Source organism: Chelmon rostratus, chromosome 5 (assembly GCF_017976325.1).
Source record: "Chelmon rostratus isolate fCheRos1 chromosome 5, fCheRos1.pri, whole genome shotgun sequence".
NCBI classification, from domain to species: domain Eukaryota; kingdom Metazoa; phylum Chordata; class Actinopteri; order Chaetodontiformes; family Chaetodontidae; genus Chelmon; species Chelmon rostratus.
This window is the reverse complement of record NC_055662.1, coordinates 17488094-17506312: the sequence shown is the minus strand read 5'-3', so window position 1 is coordinate 17506312 and position 18219 is coordinate 17488094. Positions and strand designations below refer to the sequence as shown.

Sequence of the window (18219 nt, the reverse complement as noted above, 5' to 3'; positions counted from 1 at the left end):
GTTTCTTTTAAATTGATTGATTTTAAAGAATTTTTATTTGTTGCATTTTCCAAGTCAGTGGCCTGGCTTTTACCTTACCTGCCCTTGACTTTTGTGGCTGATGAATTGCCTGTACTTTGCTTGTACTGTACTTATGTCCTGTGCAAATACACAGACACTATTTGCACTCAGCGCTTTCTCAAATGCCTTCCTGCGTGTCAAACTGTATGTGCGGTACCTGCAAAACAAAAACACATTGAAGCCGTGCAGGCTGTGAAGCCTTTTTTTCAACTGGGATTGTCTCATTTTTCTGTCAACAAAATCTTATACCATCCAAATAATTTGAAAGTTTGAATTGAGAGTTGCCATGAGCAGGCTGTTTTTTCTGGTGTATATATCAATAAATGCACAGACTAAAATCACCTACTTCTTTTGTCTCTGTCCTTTGGTTGGTGCATGACTAGTCGAATATCTTGTATGCTCCATATTTCTACTGTAATCAGTATGGTAAAGAGATGTCTGTATGCAAGACTATGTGAGGTAAACTGGGGAGAGGAACATATAAACGAGTGTCTGTGGAAGAAAGCACAAGTAGCACACAATTTAGCACACAATTTTAAACCAATGTTGGGATACTTGTACTTGTTAGGTGGCCAGACACATGACTTTATTTAGATTTCATGTTGCTGTGTGTTTTCTGGATGTGTGAATGGGCATTTTTGCTGCATTATCCATTAGCACTTCATAAGCTGATTTTGATACAAGGAATTTCTTATCACACAATTTTGGTTTTATCTATAGCTGAAAGGATTAATCAGTTATTCAGCTGACAGAAAATCTGCAATCTCCCATCTTCTTAATTGTGAGGTTTTTCTGCTTTTCAGTTTTTTCTGTGATTGTAAACATCATATATGTGCGATGTGAGCTGTCGGCTTGACAAGACAAGCAATAAGTGCTTCATCCTGGGATAAAGAAAACTACGAAAGGTGTTTTTCACTATTTTCAGACATTGTACAGACCAAATAATGGATCAAAAAATATTTAGCAGATTAATCAGTCATGAATGCAACTGTTAATTGCAGCCCTCGTTTAATCTATAACTCCCTTCCCTAGTGTAGCTTTATTTTTTTTTTCATGCAATGGGGCGTGGAAATCAGTTTTGTGTTGAGTCTTAACTTTCTTTCAATCGCACATAACATAGGGCAATAGGGCTGGGAATTACAAAGATGCAATAAGGGTCACATATTTCACATTAACTGAGATGTGTTGACAGTATGTACAGTTTTGGGGGTAGTGGAAAAAAAAAATTGTCATGCGTGACTTTATGATTTTTTTGGGTAACCTGAGTTCACAGTAATGAATGCAAAATTAATGAAAAGCCCGTGTAGGTGAGGGGAAGACTGCTAAATGCATTATATTTTATATAGTGAAGAATTACCCCCCTCCACAGTTTTATTAATTGTATAAATATACAAATCGATGTACACAGATTTTACTTGACGAAGTCACACAACTCCCAAAATGTTGTCTATGCTGTGCATAACTGCGATGTTAGGAAGGAGTGACGAGACGCGCACGTTGATCTGCAGCACATCGCTGCAGCTGGCTCCATTCATTCAAGACGGACCTACAAACCCTCATACGTCATCAGCGGGCGCCGGCTGTGTTGCTCGCGCCATTCCCGCAAGCGTGTGTTTCCATCTCTCATTACATTAGCACTGGTAGAGCTTCAGTGGGCACTGTAACGAGCTTTTGTTTTTCTGCCGTCAGTCTCTTCGGTGAGTCTGGTTTTATGTTTCACTTTTTAGACGTCTGCTTGAGGGAAGACGTTATTTTGCATCGCGGACGTTGTTGGCCCTTGGTTTCGTGTTGAATAAGTTTAGCTTGCTAGCTAGTCAAAAGTTAGCTTTGGTGGTATGGGTACGCACGGTTTGTCGCCCGTTTCATTACTGAATGGGTGGTTGTCTTATTTACATAGTACCTGACACGCACCGAGGGCAACTAAAGCAACCTGGACTATGACAGTAAATTGTGAACCAAAATAATGCAAATGTAATGGTGCAGTTGCTGCACCCTTCCGACCCTTTACAATTGAGATTGTTTTGGCTCTCTCTGCATTTCAGAAACAAACAGACCCACTCCATAGACACGTTTCTTATCACATGTGATTGTGTCATGATGTCGAAGTCCTTATCATAACAACGTTTCTATGCTGTGACAGAGGCCTGTGGACGCTTATAGCTGTATATCATAATAGGACCAGGCAGAGGGTAACTCGGCTTCAGTCTAATCAATCTCAGCCGCATCGTGAAGCGTTTTAGTTGGTATGGCCGGCGCTATCAGTGTTAAGCGTTGAGGTTGTAGAGGTTAAAGTCATGTTGCCGCTAGCTTACTTCTTCAGTCAGCCAGCAATTGACAACTAAGCTAGCTAGTGATAGCAGCAGAGGCCGTAGAATATGCACAATACCCGACACTTGGCTGTTTAACGTTGGATAAGACCCCCAACACACAGTGTTCACTTGAGAGGTTCGTTCACAGAGTACAGCCAGTTGACCGATAAATCAACACTGACCTGTCAGTGTTACCCCGTATGTTAGCAAGCTACCTGTTACACAACGTACGCATTTGCTCTACAAATTGTCAGTCCCGGACATTCAACAATCAAATTTCCTGTTGTGCATTTGAAGCATACGTTGTGAGATTGTATGCGTTTCTGACCTGGCTAAAGTACGGTATTTAATGGGAAGAACAGACACACAAGTGCGACATGTTGGGACATGTTGCGACATCTTTATACAGGACAGTCCATATAAAATCTGGCAATAGGCCTTTTTTATAGAGGGCACTTTCTATGTCACAGTAGTAAAAGCAAATGTTTAAATAATTAAATTAGTAATGGCTGGATTCCATCTGGCTGCTTTGTTTTTTAAGGTCCTGATGTTTTACATGCTGGTTCACTGTCACACTTACTGGGACACTTGAACAGGACAGGCCAGCATTAATGTTACTACAATCCCAATTCCAACAAAAGCTGGCATGCTGTGTCAAACGTAAATAAAACAATGTAATCATTTGCAAATGAACCGTGTTTACTGACATCAGTTTTATGAAGTGCCCATGTAGTAACATCCTTTATACAATCGTGTTCACAAAGTGCTGAACCTCGCTCCATCCTATCTTGCTATCGACTGAGCCTTTCCAGGATGCCCCTTTTAAACCCACTCATGATACTATCTAACCTGTTGCCAATGAACCTGTTCACCTGTGGAATGATCCAGTCATGTTTATGGATCATTCAGGCTTCATTGCCTCATTAGAGAGCCGGTCGCCGCATATTATGCAGAGCGTCCTTGGTGCGTGTGAATCACCTGTCGCGACAAAATCCATATTTCAAGTAGGACTCCTAGTATTGTCTGTTAAAAGCTTTCTTTTTCTTGGAAGTTGTAGGCTCTCCTTCTGTCTCTTCACTGGGCCTTTTCCCCTTAGCAATGAAACTTTCCAAAGACATCTGTTTTTACTCATTTTGCTAGCTTGTGGGTTAAATTTGAGCGCTAAGGGGCCGAGATGGAAAAGAGAATCCGTCATTTTACAAAATAAAAGATTTTTCAAAATAAAAGGTCGTTCAGACTCAGACAATAAATAAAAGTAAATAATTGATTATTCCTTGTGCAGCCCGGTACCAATTGATCCACAGACCGGTACCGGTCCGCGACCCGGGGGTTGGGCACCACTGTTCTAAAAGATCTACATACCTACACATTACAACATATAGAAACAAAATAATGTCCTACATGGTGTTGAATTTATTTGCTCATTTCATCTTGACCTACATTTCATTTTCAGTCAGTGACAGTGGCGTTGTGTGCAGTTTCCCTTTAAAGAAATTGGTGTTTGTCCACTTGTCCATGAAGATTTCAATATAGTTTTTGTGTTCCAGTGACTAATGGACAACAGTTTTTGTAACTAGTCCAGCATTGACTCACAGTAACTGGTCTTTGCGTTGCAACTCAATGATTTCATATTGTAGGTTGTCATGCACATCACCTGGTTCTATGTTAAATGGCATAGCAAGTATGTTCAATTGCTTTTGCTTACTTTTCATGTCCTGAAACCTCTCACCAAATGCGTAGAGGAGTTTTCAAACTCACCACCATATTCAGATAATGATCTTATCTGTGCATTTTAATACTCTGCAAGAACAAAAGTGTTCAGTCTTTCCAGTTGCACCTGCCACAGCTTTATTATATTGCTTCAGGTGATTTCACCTTTAAAAGCAGAGAGCTGAGAAGCTGATTGTCAGCTCTGACAGGTCCTTGGTAATGTCCACCATCTGACACCTGCTGTCACTTAGTTTCCACGTCAGGTTTTCCTTTATCTCCATGAATTATTCCAGACAAACTGATCTTTTGGAACAATTTTATTTTTCTCCTGCTAGCAGCTCCTCAGCAGATACAAGGCACTCCTTCACAAATTTTCCTTCTGATTGAGGTTTTAGCTTCTTAGTTATTAGCTCACTCACCACAAAACGCCCCCAGAAAACTGTCCCTGTCAGAATGGGGTCTTGTGAAAGCTGCTTGTTGGGCATCCAAACTCCGCACAAGAGTATTAACTTTATTGAAGACGATTTGTCCTGGCATCGTGTCCGGTTTAGCATGTTTTTGTTTTTAGCTTTAATGACTCTTGAGATTAGCCTTATTCATCCCGGCGACAGTGCCCCCACAAACTAGCTTAGGCACACTGGCTTGCATTTTACTTCAACAAAAAAGTTATCGTTCGTCCATTTCTCTAGAAAAGTGCGACACTCCGCTTTTTCTTCCATTTTGTTGACAGGCACCATAGTGTGTTGCAGTCAAGGACCACATGGAAATATGTCTTAGTGTACTATTTTATGTTACTATCTTTAGTGCTGAATTTTTTTTTTTTTAGAAATTTTTGTATTTTTTTTTCTCGCGGGCATATAACACAAGATGTTTTACAAAATATGTACATGAGCAATAAAACGCAAAAACGATTCTAAATGCACAAACAAGCATTCTTTTTTTTTTTCCACAAACAAGCATTCTGGGCCAGGAGGTTGCCAAAAAGTCTACATAAACGATTTGTCAGATACCAGAGAAGAGCATTCTGAGTGTGCACAGTGATCTTTTTTTCATTGGTGTAGTAGCTTAAAAACACAAACAATAGTAGTTAATTATTTATTCAGTTACAGTTATTTGACACCTATTAAATTCCCGTTATTTATTTACTGCCTTTCTGGCACACGGCCTGACAGTAGTAACCACACCACAACATGCTAGCCTGCTGTTATTGTTTCAAGCACATGCTCATTACACAAAGCAACAATAGGAATGTGTGAATTGAGGTCATGACATCGCCATTCTCCAAACTCTCCATTTCATATGTACACATGGATACACAGAAACCAGTGTTGAAAAATCTGTAACTGAGAAGGCGTTTTCAAAAATCAAAAACTGTTTGCGTTTGGGTGAGAGGCCAAAACATTGAGGAAAGCTCCCGGCCATTGTGCAAACAATGCAGTTTAGCTCCCAGCCATTATGCAAACAATGCAGTTTAGCTCCCAGCCATCGTACAAACAATGCAGTTTAGCTGTTAGCTTACACTATTTTTGAACTGTTCCTCCATCCCTTTTCCTTTTTTCAAATGATTCATGCTGTGATCATTTACGGCTACAGAGTTTGCACCCACTTAAGTGAGTCTCTAAATAAGTATTAATGTATTAATGTGTTAGACATGATTAACACTGTTATCATGATACACATGTTTGTTCATCTTGACAGTATCTCAAAATACTGGACAACTCAGATGTGAATACACTTTTCTAAACACTTAAAGATTACAGTTATCACTAACTATGTTTATGTTAAATATCAAAGTTTTGAGCCCTATCCTGATTTTGATCATATTTGCGGTATGACGTTTACATGGAGGAGGGCTTTCTGATGATTTGCGCCATTGCAAGCATCAGGTCCTCAACTGCTTCACATCCAGCCTCACTCTGTGATTTCTGTACCAGCTGAATTTCGCCAGCAGTTGAGATTGAGCACAGTTTGGTTTCAGGCTGTCCAGACTCTGCTGCTGTTATATGTCTCTCTGCTGGATTTACTTCTGTGTCTGATCACCAGTAATGAAAGATGAGCGCAACATGCAGATCACGATTACATCATATGTTATTTTTGTTTTAATGACTAACTGCTGCGTAACTTGAGTTGATGATGCGTGATGTTTACATGCCACAGGATGTCGGCTTCTATCTAGGAGCTCCAGAAGGCGTATTTGGGCATCTCAAAACTGGTCTAAATGCTTATCCAGTTCTCCGAATTAAAATATGATGTTTACATTTGCAAAAACATAACTGGGATACCCGATCCTAGTGCAGTACGAATGTGCATGTGCATTAAATCACAGTTGTATCATGGTATCACACCCTGTAACAGACAAGCCCCTTCACAGAGTCTCCTTGCAGATTTGCTACTGAATTAATAATTCATGCACTGGTTATTAAAAGAATCAGTCTTTGTTATGTGACAAGTATAGTTAAGCCCTGCTGTTGTATTCCTGTGTTTACAGAAACACACAGTGGATCTCGGTGCTGAATATTTTTTTCTGGCCTGTAGATGGCAGCCTTGCTCAGTATTTTCCCCCACTCGTACTGAAAAGTACTAATGAAAGCTCATTCCCACCACACCACTTCTAGTAGTTATAGAGGTGACAGTTTCTCCAGACCATCGGTTGCTCGAGAGAATTAATTGTTCACAAAGATAATCTGACTCTTTTGTGAAAAGAGGAGTTTGTTTTAAACATAGTTTGTAACTGGAATGAACTGCTTCTTATAGCTCCCGACTGCACGGTTCCGACATGATTCGTTTACAGATGTAAATAATGTGTTTCCTTTGTAGTTTTTCATCTCTTGCGTATCAGAGATATTCTCTGCAAGTATTAGGAATGCATTCAAATCTGAACAAGAAGGTATGTTGGCTATGTTTTGCAGCAGAAAGAAATAAACAACCATGTTTATTTTTTTCCCCTTCAGTTATCCTGTTATTGACTGGAAATGTTGAGATATGGAAGAAGGATTCATGATCCCAAAGTAGATCTGGTTAGGCAACGGTTTATTATTCTATCCGAGAATCCCTTTTTTTAGGCACAGAGGTGACTGACTCAGGTACTTCCTTTTAAACTGAAAAACACCTTTGGACCTGGGTGCTTGAATACTATCTGGAACATAGAACAGCTCTTTGTGTGGTAGAGATGACTGCCAGGGTTTCTATCAGGTGTGCTTTTCTTTATTCAGAAGGATTTGTTTCTTTCTCACGGTTTGACAGTGATTTCAGCGCTGCTTGATCTATAATAAAAATCGTGGAGATAAAGCCAGACAAAGCCAAAAAAGACAATTCCTTGTTGTGACATTTTTTGCAGATGTAATTTGACTGCCTCAGCTTTCAGTTGATGTTGTATTATGTTGTTTTTCCCGATGGTGAAACTATTTTAAAAGCCCCCCCCCCCCCCCCTCAACTCAGCCAGAACTTTTCACAACACGAGCAATGAAACTCTTCCCTTGTCTGTTTCTTCCTCCTCCCCCTTCTCCTCTTGTGTTCCCCCCTGCAGATATATCCAGCTATGGATATAGACGGTGCCAGTTCGGTGGTGCTGCAGGCCTTAACCCACGCTACCAGCCAGGAGACAGCTGTGCTGAAGCCTGCGGAGGAGCAGCTCCGACAGTGGGAGACCCAGCCAGGCTTCTACTCAGTCCTTCTGGTGAGGGATGATATCAAATAATTGAATAGCTTTCACTCCAACAGATTTATTCCAGACTTAAATGAATAGAGATGTTAATGAATGTGGTGTAATTTCTCAAAAAATCAGGCTGATATTGCATTTGTACTAATTTCTAATGTCGTTGTTAAGTAAGTTCTGAGTTTATAATTAACTTAATTCAAACAGCTATAGGGTTGTTTCTTTGTAGATCAGTTCTTAAAATGAGTGGAGTTTCTTTTCATCTTCATAACAATAGCAGATTGACAGGATCTATGTTTAATCTATTCATGTGTGATAATTTATCCAAGTTTACAAAATAACTGCAATCAAAACAATAAATCACGAGATTGTGAAAGGTATGGGAACGGGGTGAAAGAGGGCTTTGTGTTTAAGGAATACACAGAAATCTCAATTTAGTAGTTTTATCATTATTTATTAACCGATATTTTGCCCACACCTGTTCTCTTTTATAGTCTAAGGTCACCTGTGGTCAAAAAGTCAGTGTTGCAATTCAACAAAGCTTATTGTGCAGTCATCCTGTCTTCCCTGATCAGCACCTAACTTTTGGGCCATTTTCACCACAAAACTGACGTTGATCCAAAAAAGCGTTTTAGAAAATAGGTTTGTTTACCATCTCAGCCGGGCTTAAATGAGAAGATAGATTTCAGTTTCATCTCTCTGTGCATTCAGTAGAGAAATTGGCCCAGGATGTGTGCTGCCTAGCCAAGCCAGAGTCTTATTCAATTCACAGGAAAATGTATTATTTTCCATATTTTTCCATGAATATATTGTGCAAAAGAGAGACAATAGACAAAGTCCTGCTTAAGACATAGTGTGTCCTAGAAGACACATTTTGCAGTAAAATGAACGTGGTGTGTGCAGCATTTCATTTTTCTGACCTGTCTGGCGAGCCATCTAATCTTTACACAATATCTATGATTTTAAATAAACAATATAAGGGACCATGTGTAAGTCAGTTGTGTTTTTGTGCCTGCCCTCAGGGCTGGTTAGGATGTAAAATTTAAGTTGAATATCACAGAGCCTTCAGGTGAACTGTTAGATCTGTTAACATAGAGAAGCGCATTAATTTTTTAAAATTACTAAATGTGACATTTAATAGGAACAAGATAAAAATATAAAATTAATGTAGTAATATAAATCAGGATTTGGAGGCATTTAAATCTGTGTTTTTCTTTACAACCTTTTTGTATCCAACATGTTTACTGTGTACCACTTATCAACACTGTCAGAGCTGCAAAATCTACTGTGACACACATCTCATAGAGGATATTAAGGTACTTAAAGACCCTTACTACCTAATTGCTTCAATTTGTGTCAAAAAAGTCATACTCAGAGTCATAACTCAGTCAAATCCAAACACACACACATGATTCAGTGCGACTTATGCCTCTGGAGGATGTTATTATGCTAATAGATTTATGAGGATCTGTCGGCAGAATATGGCAGAAATGGAAATGGTATATTCATTATTATGTTTCATTAGTGCATAATCATCTGAAATAAGTTTTTTTTAATTTGTTAACTCTTTATTATTTTTATAATCACGTTTTTGTAAATTTAGAAAGAGCTCTTTATCTACAGAAGGAGTGGTCGGCTTGCACGGAGCCCCCCATGTTTTACCGCTATGTTTCTTCAATAGCCCAGAGTGGACAAACCAAATTCTCGCTCTCGAGAGCGCCCTCTGTATTTTTTATGAGTTTCGTGGCCAACATAGGTTGTCCCACAGGCATGTGAAAAAATTAGGGCACCTCATGAAATCCTGTGTATTTTAAAATATATTTGGACATATGGGTATTTAATGTCAATTTTAATTAAACTGAGGGATCCAAGTAATATAACTAAACAATAAAAAAAATAAGAAAAGCCTGTTTAAAACTTTCTGTAAAATTTAATTAAAAAATAATGCAATTTCTGGTGAGGAATAAATTAGGACACCCCCCTATATTATCCCTCTTAAAATGTTGCAAATCCCAAACAGGTGCATCACGTCAGGTGCACATGATTAGTACATCGTTACCCAGCATTTGAATGGAGCCTTGCCCTATTTAAACCTCAAATTTAGTTTGGTGTGGCCCTGACAGTTGGTATGTTGAGGTGAGCGCCATGGTGAGGTCTAAAGAGCTTCCTGATGCCCTCAGAAAGAAGATTGTGGCCGCTTACGAGTCTGGTAAAGGATTTAAAAAGATTTCAAAAGAATTTAACATCAGCCATTCCACCATTCGCAAAATTATTTACAAGTGGAGGACATTTAAAACAACTGCCACCATGCCAAGATCTGGCCGTCCGAGCAAGTTTACCCCCAGAGCAGAACGCAAGATGCTCAAAGAGGTCCTGAAAAATCCTAAAGTGTCATCAAGGGAATTACAGCAGGTTCTGGCAACTGTCGATGTGAAAGTGCACGACTCTACCATCAGAAAGAGACTGCACAAGTGTGACTTGCATGGGAGGTGTGCAAGGAAGAAACCTTTGCTCTCTAAAAAAAACATCAAGGCCAGACTGAAGTTTGCCAGAGAGAACATAGACAAAGACCACGACTTCTGGAATAAGGTTCTTTGGACAGATGAGTCTAAAATTGAATTATTTGGACACCAGAACAGAAGACATGTTTGGCATAAACCAAATACAGCCTTCCAAGAAAAGAACCTCATACCAACTGTAAAGCATGGAGGGGGCAGTGTCATGGTTTGGGGATGCTTTGCTGCAGCAGGACCTGGCCAACTCACCATCATAGAATCCACCATGAATTCTACTGTGTATCCGAGGGTGCTTGAAGAAAATGTGAAAAACCATCTGTCAAAAAATTAAAGCTGAAGCGTAACTGGATACTGCAACAAGACAATGGCCCAAAGCATACCAGCAAATCCACCAAGGACTGGCTAAAAAGGAAGAAGTGGAGAGTCCTGGAATGGCCAAGTCAAAGCCCTGATCTTAATCCCATCGAAATGCTGTGGGGTGACTTGAAACGGGCTGTACATGCAAGACACCCCTCAAACATCTCACAGCTGAAAGAATTCTGCATTGAGGAGTGGGCCAAACTTTCTCCTGATTGATGTCAGAGACTGGTAAAAGGCGACAAAAAGCGTCTCGTTGAAGTCATATCAGCCAAAGGGGGCAACACTAGCTACTAGGGGGTAGGGTGTCCTAACTTTTTCCTCCATTGAAATACATACTTTATTTTTTTTCTTTTTTTGGATTTGTCAAACAATGTTCATTTTTGTTGTTAAATTGCAATCAAATCACTTTCTTTTTGAAAAATACATAAAAACAGGACTGGATATTGGTATGTGTACCATTTCTAAATAAAGAGATGATTATTTAATGGGGTGTCCTAATTTTCTCACATGCCTGTACATACTTAGAAACCGAGGGGTGTGGTAAGGGGTATTCGGTGGGTTCCAATCTGCAACCTCACTGCTAGCTACCATGACATCCTACATACTGGACCTTTAACTTATGTTTCATTATCAGTGTCATTACTTTGACCTTTCGACATGGTTCTTATATTCCTGGCAGGATGGGGTGATTTTGAAAACCACTTTCACAGATCATCCAAGTTTAATGTTGTTGGAGACACACACAATTTACTTTTTGCTTCATTTTGTGTAGCTGCCTGTCCCGCCACGGTCCATATTAATTTAGCCAAAGGTGCGCAGTGTTCCCTGTCTCATTTAATTCAGGTGAATTATGTCTCTGTTCATCACTGCAAAGATGGCACAGGCAGCATCGATAAATCAAAAATCAGCCAGGCCAGCTAAATTCAAGTTGCACTGGTGCAGCGAAAAAAAGTTTAGTGGCAGTAGGCAGATTTTTACTTGCAGATTCAAGTCAGTAGTTACACAGCGGGGTGTTTTTAAACCATCTTTAGCTCATGTTTGTCCCTGCACCTCCTAAACCTGAAAATACAGGAGCCAAGATTCCAATCTCTGATATTACTGTGCTGCTCTCTGTGGAGCTCCTGTCTTTGCAGAGAACAGGAGAATGACTTTGAAAGCACTGTGTACTCAGCCAGATCTTCTAGGGTTATGGCTGCGTTTTAAAAATCAGAAATGTTTGCACTTATGAGAAATAAAACTGCATTAGTGTGTACCAACTTAGACGTGTTGCTTGATGGTATCACAGGTCTGCATCGTTATTCTTCAGTTTGGTTTGGTTTTTGATTTCTGTAGTCTAGTCTGGCCACACACAAATTAATCCGAGTCACTCTTTAAGTTGCCTGGTTTGACCTATATGAGTTAACAAGAATATGTGTGTCCCCCCCCCCCCTATAGAATATCTTCAATAACCACATGCTGGATGTGAACGTCAGGTGGCTGGCTGTGCTGTACTTCAAAAATGGCATTGACAGATACTGGAGGAGAGTAGCGCCTCAGTAAGTGCCTGCCTGTCTCTCTTGTTCCCTATTGCTGTCAGCCTTGCTTTCTCACTTTTCCCATTGTTTTCTTCTTTTCTCATCCACAGCTCGTCTTTATTCTCCGATTCATTGTCTCGTTCACTCTTAGTCGGCGTCAATTCATCAGTCTTAATCTCTCTGCCTGTTTTTGAGGCTTTTTTGTTACAGATTTGTCGTTGCAGTTTTCTGTTTTGTCTCTATTCCACATTGCCTTCTTTTTCCCCATTGTCTTTCCTTTTACCAGTTATAGCTTACGTCTGTAGTTCTGTCTCCACCACTTGTCACAGCTTTCCTCTTTTTTTACCTTTTATCCTGATTATTCATATCATTGTACTCTGATTTTATACTCTGTTTATTCTTTTGTGTCTTTTGTCTGGTGGAGGATCAGCTTTGAGTATTGAAAGCCTACAGTCTGTCTTTGGGTACCTGACTTGCTGGCTTTTGTTACATTTTAATTGAACATTTGCTCTTTGATTTGCAGGACAGCAGTTGGCCGGAGGTAATCAGTTCTGCCCCAGCGCGTTGTGGTCACTCTTTGACCACTTCAAATTATTGCTATTCTTTTCTTTCTGTCTAAAGTTTGCTCCTCTTACTAAAGTTGTTTCACTAGTTCAGTAAACTGAATTTCATTTGCCAGAGTGCTGTGCAAGGGGTTTTGCCCCCCGGGTTATTTATCTGATTACCTCTGGTCCAATGTCATTAATTCAGGAGTTGGATACTGCGTGGGATAGCATAATGAATTTGGTGTCACTTTACAAAGCGTAGGCCGCATCACATGACACTTTTACTCTGTTACTTGTTATTATTATTACTGTGATTTACAGTATGTATTTCAACTGAGTTCATAGTTTTTTTTATTTTAACCATAAAAAACAACACTCTAACATGCTGAAATATTGTTGAAATCCTTAGAAATTCATGGTGAATTCTTGTATTTTTATATTACTTTTTCCTATTATTTCTATGAGAAACTGTCCCAATGTAGATAACATGATGTCTTAAGATATTCCTGGTGCAGTATTGTGCATGCTGACTCACTGGCACTGAGTCACTTGTAATGGAAGTAAAGTGTAATGGAACCATCATTAATGTTGTTAGTTCCACCTTTGCTTTTTCTGCTGTGACAAGTCAAAAGGTCTCCTGTGGAAAAGGTCAACTGCTTTTTCATAGCCTGAAAAATCTCCTTTTTATTAATTATACCCAGGACTGCACTCAGGCCAGCCAGTTGTCCATAATTGCTGAAATTATAAGACTGCAATTCATTTTATGGAACTCATGTATAAACAGCTGTAGAACTTTTTTTTTTTTTTAAATAATCTAAAAAAACGTGAGGGAAAAGGAACAAAAGCTTCAATGGCTTTATTTGGTGATTGTTTTAATGTGGATTCTCATATCTTACTTCATATGATCTATAAAATATTATCTTGTCTCATCTTGAAGCAGAAGAATAACCACAAATAAACACTCAGGAGATATTTGCCAGGCTCGGAGGCAGGTCATATGTCTTTTCCTCAAACATCCATTCGATGGTCCTAGTTTAAAACAGTACAAAAAAAAAAAAAAAAGGTAACCGAGCAGCCTTAATGTTGTCACTATGTTTGGTGCCTTTTTAATTCATACATGATGCACTGGTGAAATATCACTGAAACAGAGTAAGACGGTGTTCTCTGCAACTGGCTGATCAGGCTGTTATAGCCAGACACATGTTTTCTGTCAGTACTGGGGTGATAAATTGTTGTGACGTATTGTTATAACAAATGGACATTTTTGATTTGTGCTGCATTAACGTTCAACTCAGAAAGGGACCAGGTTAAAATACAATTATTAAGATGGACATTTTTAACAGTCACAGGTCCAAGTAATAATAATAAATATAAATTTTGGATGAGTAATCAAAGCAGTTTCTGTCTGCAGTCAGACAAGGGGGTGCACTCATAGCAGCTTCTTAAGTATTTTTAGTACAGGAGGTTGACTCAGATTTTTAATAATCTGATGCAAAGGTTTTCAAACTGTGAAGCCTCTGTCGTTGTTGGTATGAAAGTGATGGATGGTCTTGATGGAGTGCCATGTGCAAAGTGAATGCAGATACATAATGTGATCCTTTTTTTATAATACTGTTGGAGCCAAAATTGATTTTTGGATATTGTGTTATATAAATTTATAGTGCTGTTAGATTGCTGCTAGACTGCCCTGTTAATACAGATATGTGCCACCCTTTGTGTGTGGGAGAGCAAATAGTTTTTTGATCACATTGTTTCTGAAAGGCTAAATGCCAACAAATATGGATTAAAGCAGACTATTTCATTAGATTATAGCATATTGTGAATTTTGGAAATGATTGCATCTATCTTTCTACAAAAACAAATCTATTTCTGGACTTTACAACACTCTGCCGTTATTGGAAATTAGATTGCAGGAGTCAGAAACAATCATACGCAGCCAGCACAGGAATCTAATTCTATGAATAATATAATACTAATAATCCTAGTGTACCTCAAACTTTATCTGCAACTGTGCAGATGTGCTGGGTGTAAACAGTATGAATAGACTTGGGAGAAATAAAGCTGCTAAGCACTCCAGTATTGATTTAGAAGTCATATGTCACAGTCATGAATGAAACTTGAAACTGTTCGTTATAGCCCTAGATTGCAGTTTCTATGTTTTATATGGGGCATACACCTTGACTTTTACCTGATGTAAGGCATCTTCATCAGTCTGTTTTGCAATTGTAGTGTGCCACAGTTTGACATTTGAATGTTTTTTGTTAATGTGTCATGCATGCAAACATGCCCAGCCCACACAGGCCTCTGAGACACCACACGTTTATATAAGACCGGTCCAGAATGCAAGCATTTGCATAATTCTGTCAAAAGCCTGACAACCGTGCTCATACCTGTTTTCTGAGATGCCTTTTCCTTAAAGGGGTTTTAAATACCTTTCACTGCATCCCTTAAAATGACCTGGAAAAAAAAAGCTGTGAACATGCTTGAACTTTACTGTAACAGTAGCTCAGTTGATTAAAAAGAGATTGTAATTGAATGTAATGTGTTAGTTGAAAAAGAATCAAAGTCATTTACTGCAGAAAATGTACACTATGAAATTGGCACTACCTGTTCTGTGACTGGCTATATTTTCAGTTTTTTTCCAAAATGACCCGTCAGAACAAGCAGAAGTGGAAAATCAAAGGCCTCACTTAAGCTTAAAGTGGTTTTCTCACCAAATGTACCTTTGTTTTTTTTTGTTTTTTTAACCGTCAACTGACAAAAATGCTTTAGGAGCCTGGCTCGGGTGATCAAAAACATTTAGACAACCTGCCTTGGATTAAGATGAAGTATAACGCTGTGCATTTGTATTTGTATTTAAAATGTGTCCTTACGTCAACTGTGGCTGAACCATAAGAAGACAGCAGCCAGAAAATGTGGGGTTTTGCTATTTTCTGTCTCTCGTGTCAGAATAGCTTTTCTCTGTGAATCGTCTTTGTGCCTGTCTTGATTTTCTTTTTTTCCCCCAGTCATCAGATTTTCTGGCTTCTTTTTGCTTACAAACACAGAACAAGGCTTAGACGCACGCTTGCTTATGTTAATATATCTTTTAATCTCCCCTCCACTCTTCTTTAAAGCTTGCTTCACTCCCAGATTCCTAAAATATGTGTCTGTGTTGTAAATCTTGTTTCACTAATTCACACTCTCCCCCCTAGTAATTTGTCTTCCACTCATATCTCTTCTCTCTGCCCAAGGTTACAGCATGATTCATTCCTCACATCAAACACTCGCCCACTCCATCTAGCTTTAGCAGCAGTTGAAGTAGACAGAACAGGGTAAACTAGGGTACTTTTTTTTGTCCCCACAGATTCACACCGTCACTCTTTTGCATACACCCCCTACCCTGTTTCCAAAAAAGTAGCCTCATGTCACAGGCTACAAGATTTGAGTTGGAGTACAGCAGGAAAAGGTTTATCCAAGGCTTACTGATTAAATCAGACAGTGGGCAGGTCTTGCACTATAGAGTGTTGTACAGGGATTTAATTGATCCCATAACAACTCAACTCAACACTTCACCATGCTGTATTAAAGCCTGAGGTTTGCATGTACAGAATTTGAAATGAAATTAAGGAGTCTCTCAGGCTATAAGCTGCACCCTGTTGTCATAATGCGACACAATGGTTCAGTAGTAGGGGTGTGCCATATAATATTGTTCATGATGATCTAATTTTTAATATTCTTACAAATAATTTATATCGTGATAATGGCAATATTCCGACATGCTGACATAATGGATTAACACTTTCATGCACAGCAAAAGCAAGCGTGGCTGAAAGCGAGAGTTACACTGCTAAAGGCTCCACGGTGGAGGAGTTGGTTCCATAAAGCGGAGCAACTTCAGTAGTGTGGCAGTGGTTTGCTTACAAAAGATCAGATGTACATAAACCAGGGTAATATGTAAGAAGTTCAAGATGACTGTGATAACAAAACATGGCACAACAACAATCTTATGTCATCACCTCTAGAGGAAGCACCACGTTCAGTATGAGGAGAGCCCAAAAAAGGAGAGCTCAACAGCTTCTGTGAACTCTAAACCAAAACATTTTTTTCAGTGTTTTGTAATATTGTCGAGAATATCATTATTGCAGAAATACCCTCAGCATCATGATATTATTTTAGGGCCATCTGTCAAGAGTTTACTTGTGTCTTCCTGCACCCTGAAGTATTTGTCTCTCTGTCTCTGTTTGTGGGAATAAAATCTTAAATCCATTTAATAAAACTGCCCCAAGTGGTGCACAGCTGATTATACTGTGCTAACTAATCAGACAGACAATGATTAAGAAATGTGTTTTATTGATATTAATTTGGGTCACTTTTGGTGAACATAGTTACTGTAAGATGTCCCTCTTTTTAATTGCACACGTTGATGTGAGTGCTGTTTTTGTGTGGGGTTTTTCCTTTAGTTAGTCCAGCTGTTGTGCTACTTGGCTCTTCTTCACTCTTTCTTAACATCGTCTCTGAACATCTTCCTGCTTGGTTTGTTCACAGTGCTTTGTCAGAAGAGGAGAAGACGTCATTGCGTGCTGGTCTCATCACAAACTTCAATGAGCCTGTTAATCAGGTTGGTGGAACTAAATGACATGTACTATTTCCAGATTTTGATTAAGATTAAGTGCCCTATGATACATGTGCATATTGTACGACAAAAACTGGCTCAAATATAGTCCATTAGTTATAGTCCATTTCACGTTCAATTAACTTTTTATTGATGTATCGCGCTGTAATGACTGCATCACGGTATGAAAATACTTACAGAAGCTTTAAATTTGTTGGAAATTGGTTATCCATAGTAATGAACACTAGATCTGCAATGCAAGCCATCAAAGTTACATTAGTGTTGTTTTGTCAAGTCAGTTTTATTTAATCATAAAAATCACAAATTTACCTTAATGGGATTTACAGTTTGAACAGCGTATGACACCTTCTATCCAGAGACTCGTGTGTGGTGATGTAGTAAATTGACATGAAAAGCCTGCACTGCTTTGCATTACAAAATAGCGATAATCAACATGGCGTCACATGATGAATGACCTGCTTTCAGGAAGTTTGAAGGTGCTGCTAATTCATTGACATGCTTCAGTGGGTGCCTGGGAAGTAGAAAGAAAACACAAAAACATCTGTAATCGGGCAACGTGTAGAAAGTGTTCTCAATCATTTGTAGCAGTTTGTCCACAGATTTCATTTTTTTATTACACCTACACCAACAGTAACAATAACGTTAGCATGTTCTGCTAAAATTACAATTGCAATGTTTACATGGTAACATTTCCATTTCCATACCATGGCATTGGCTTAGCGTTTACACAAATATTAGGATGTTAACAAGCAAACATTAAGCTTAGAGCACGATTGAGCCTGACAAGCTGAGTCAGAGATGTCCTAAAATGACCACCGTACAAACTACAAGAATGAACCTGTTTGATTTAGGTAAGAACATGTTCTTTCCTCTGAGGTCATCCTCAGGACAAACATTTTTTAGGCCACTAGTGGAAAATATCGAAGAACAGAAAG

At 39.0% G+C, this 18219-nt stretch overlaps 1 protein-coding gene across 1 annotated transcript in view; it reads left to right on the top strand.

Moving 5' to 3' along the window:
* The first annotated feature begins 1660 nt into the window (after window positions 1-1660).
* The window catches only part of ipo11 (importin 11), a 120583-nt gene continuing 104024 nt past the window's right edge, over window positions 1661-18219 (top strand). The window contains exons 1-4 of the mRNA XM_041936765.1: window positions 1661-1757; window positions 7606-7755; window positions 12045-12145; window positions 17197-17269. Of these exons, the coding sequence (XP_041792699.1) occupies window positions 7618-7755; window positions 12045-12145; window positions 17197-17269 (312 nt within the window). The 5' untranslated portion in view covers window positions 1661-1757; window positions 7606-7617. The remainder of the gene's footprint in view (window positions 1758-7605; window positions 7756-12044; window positions 12146-17196; window positions 17270-18219) is intronic.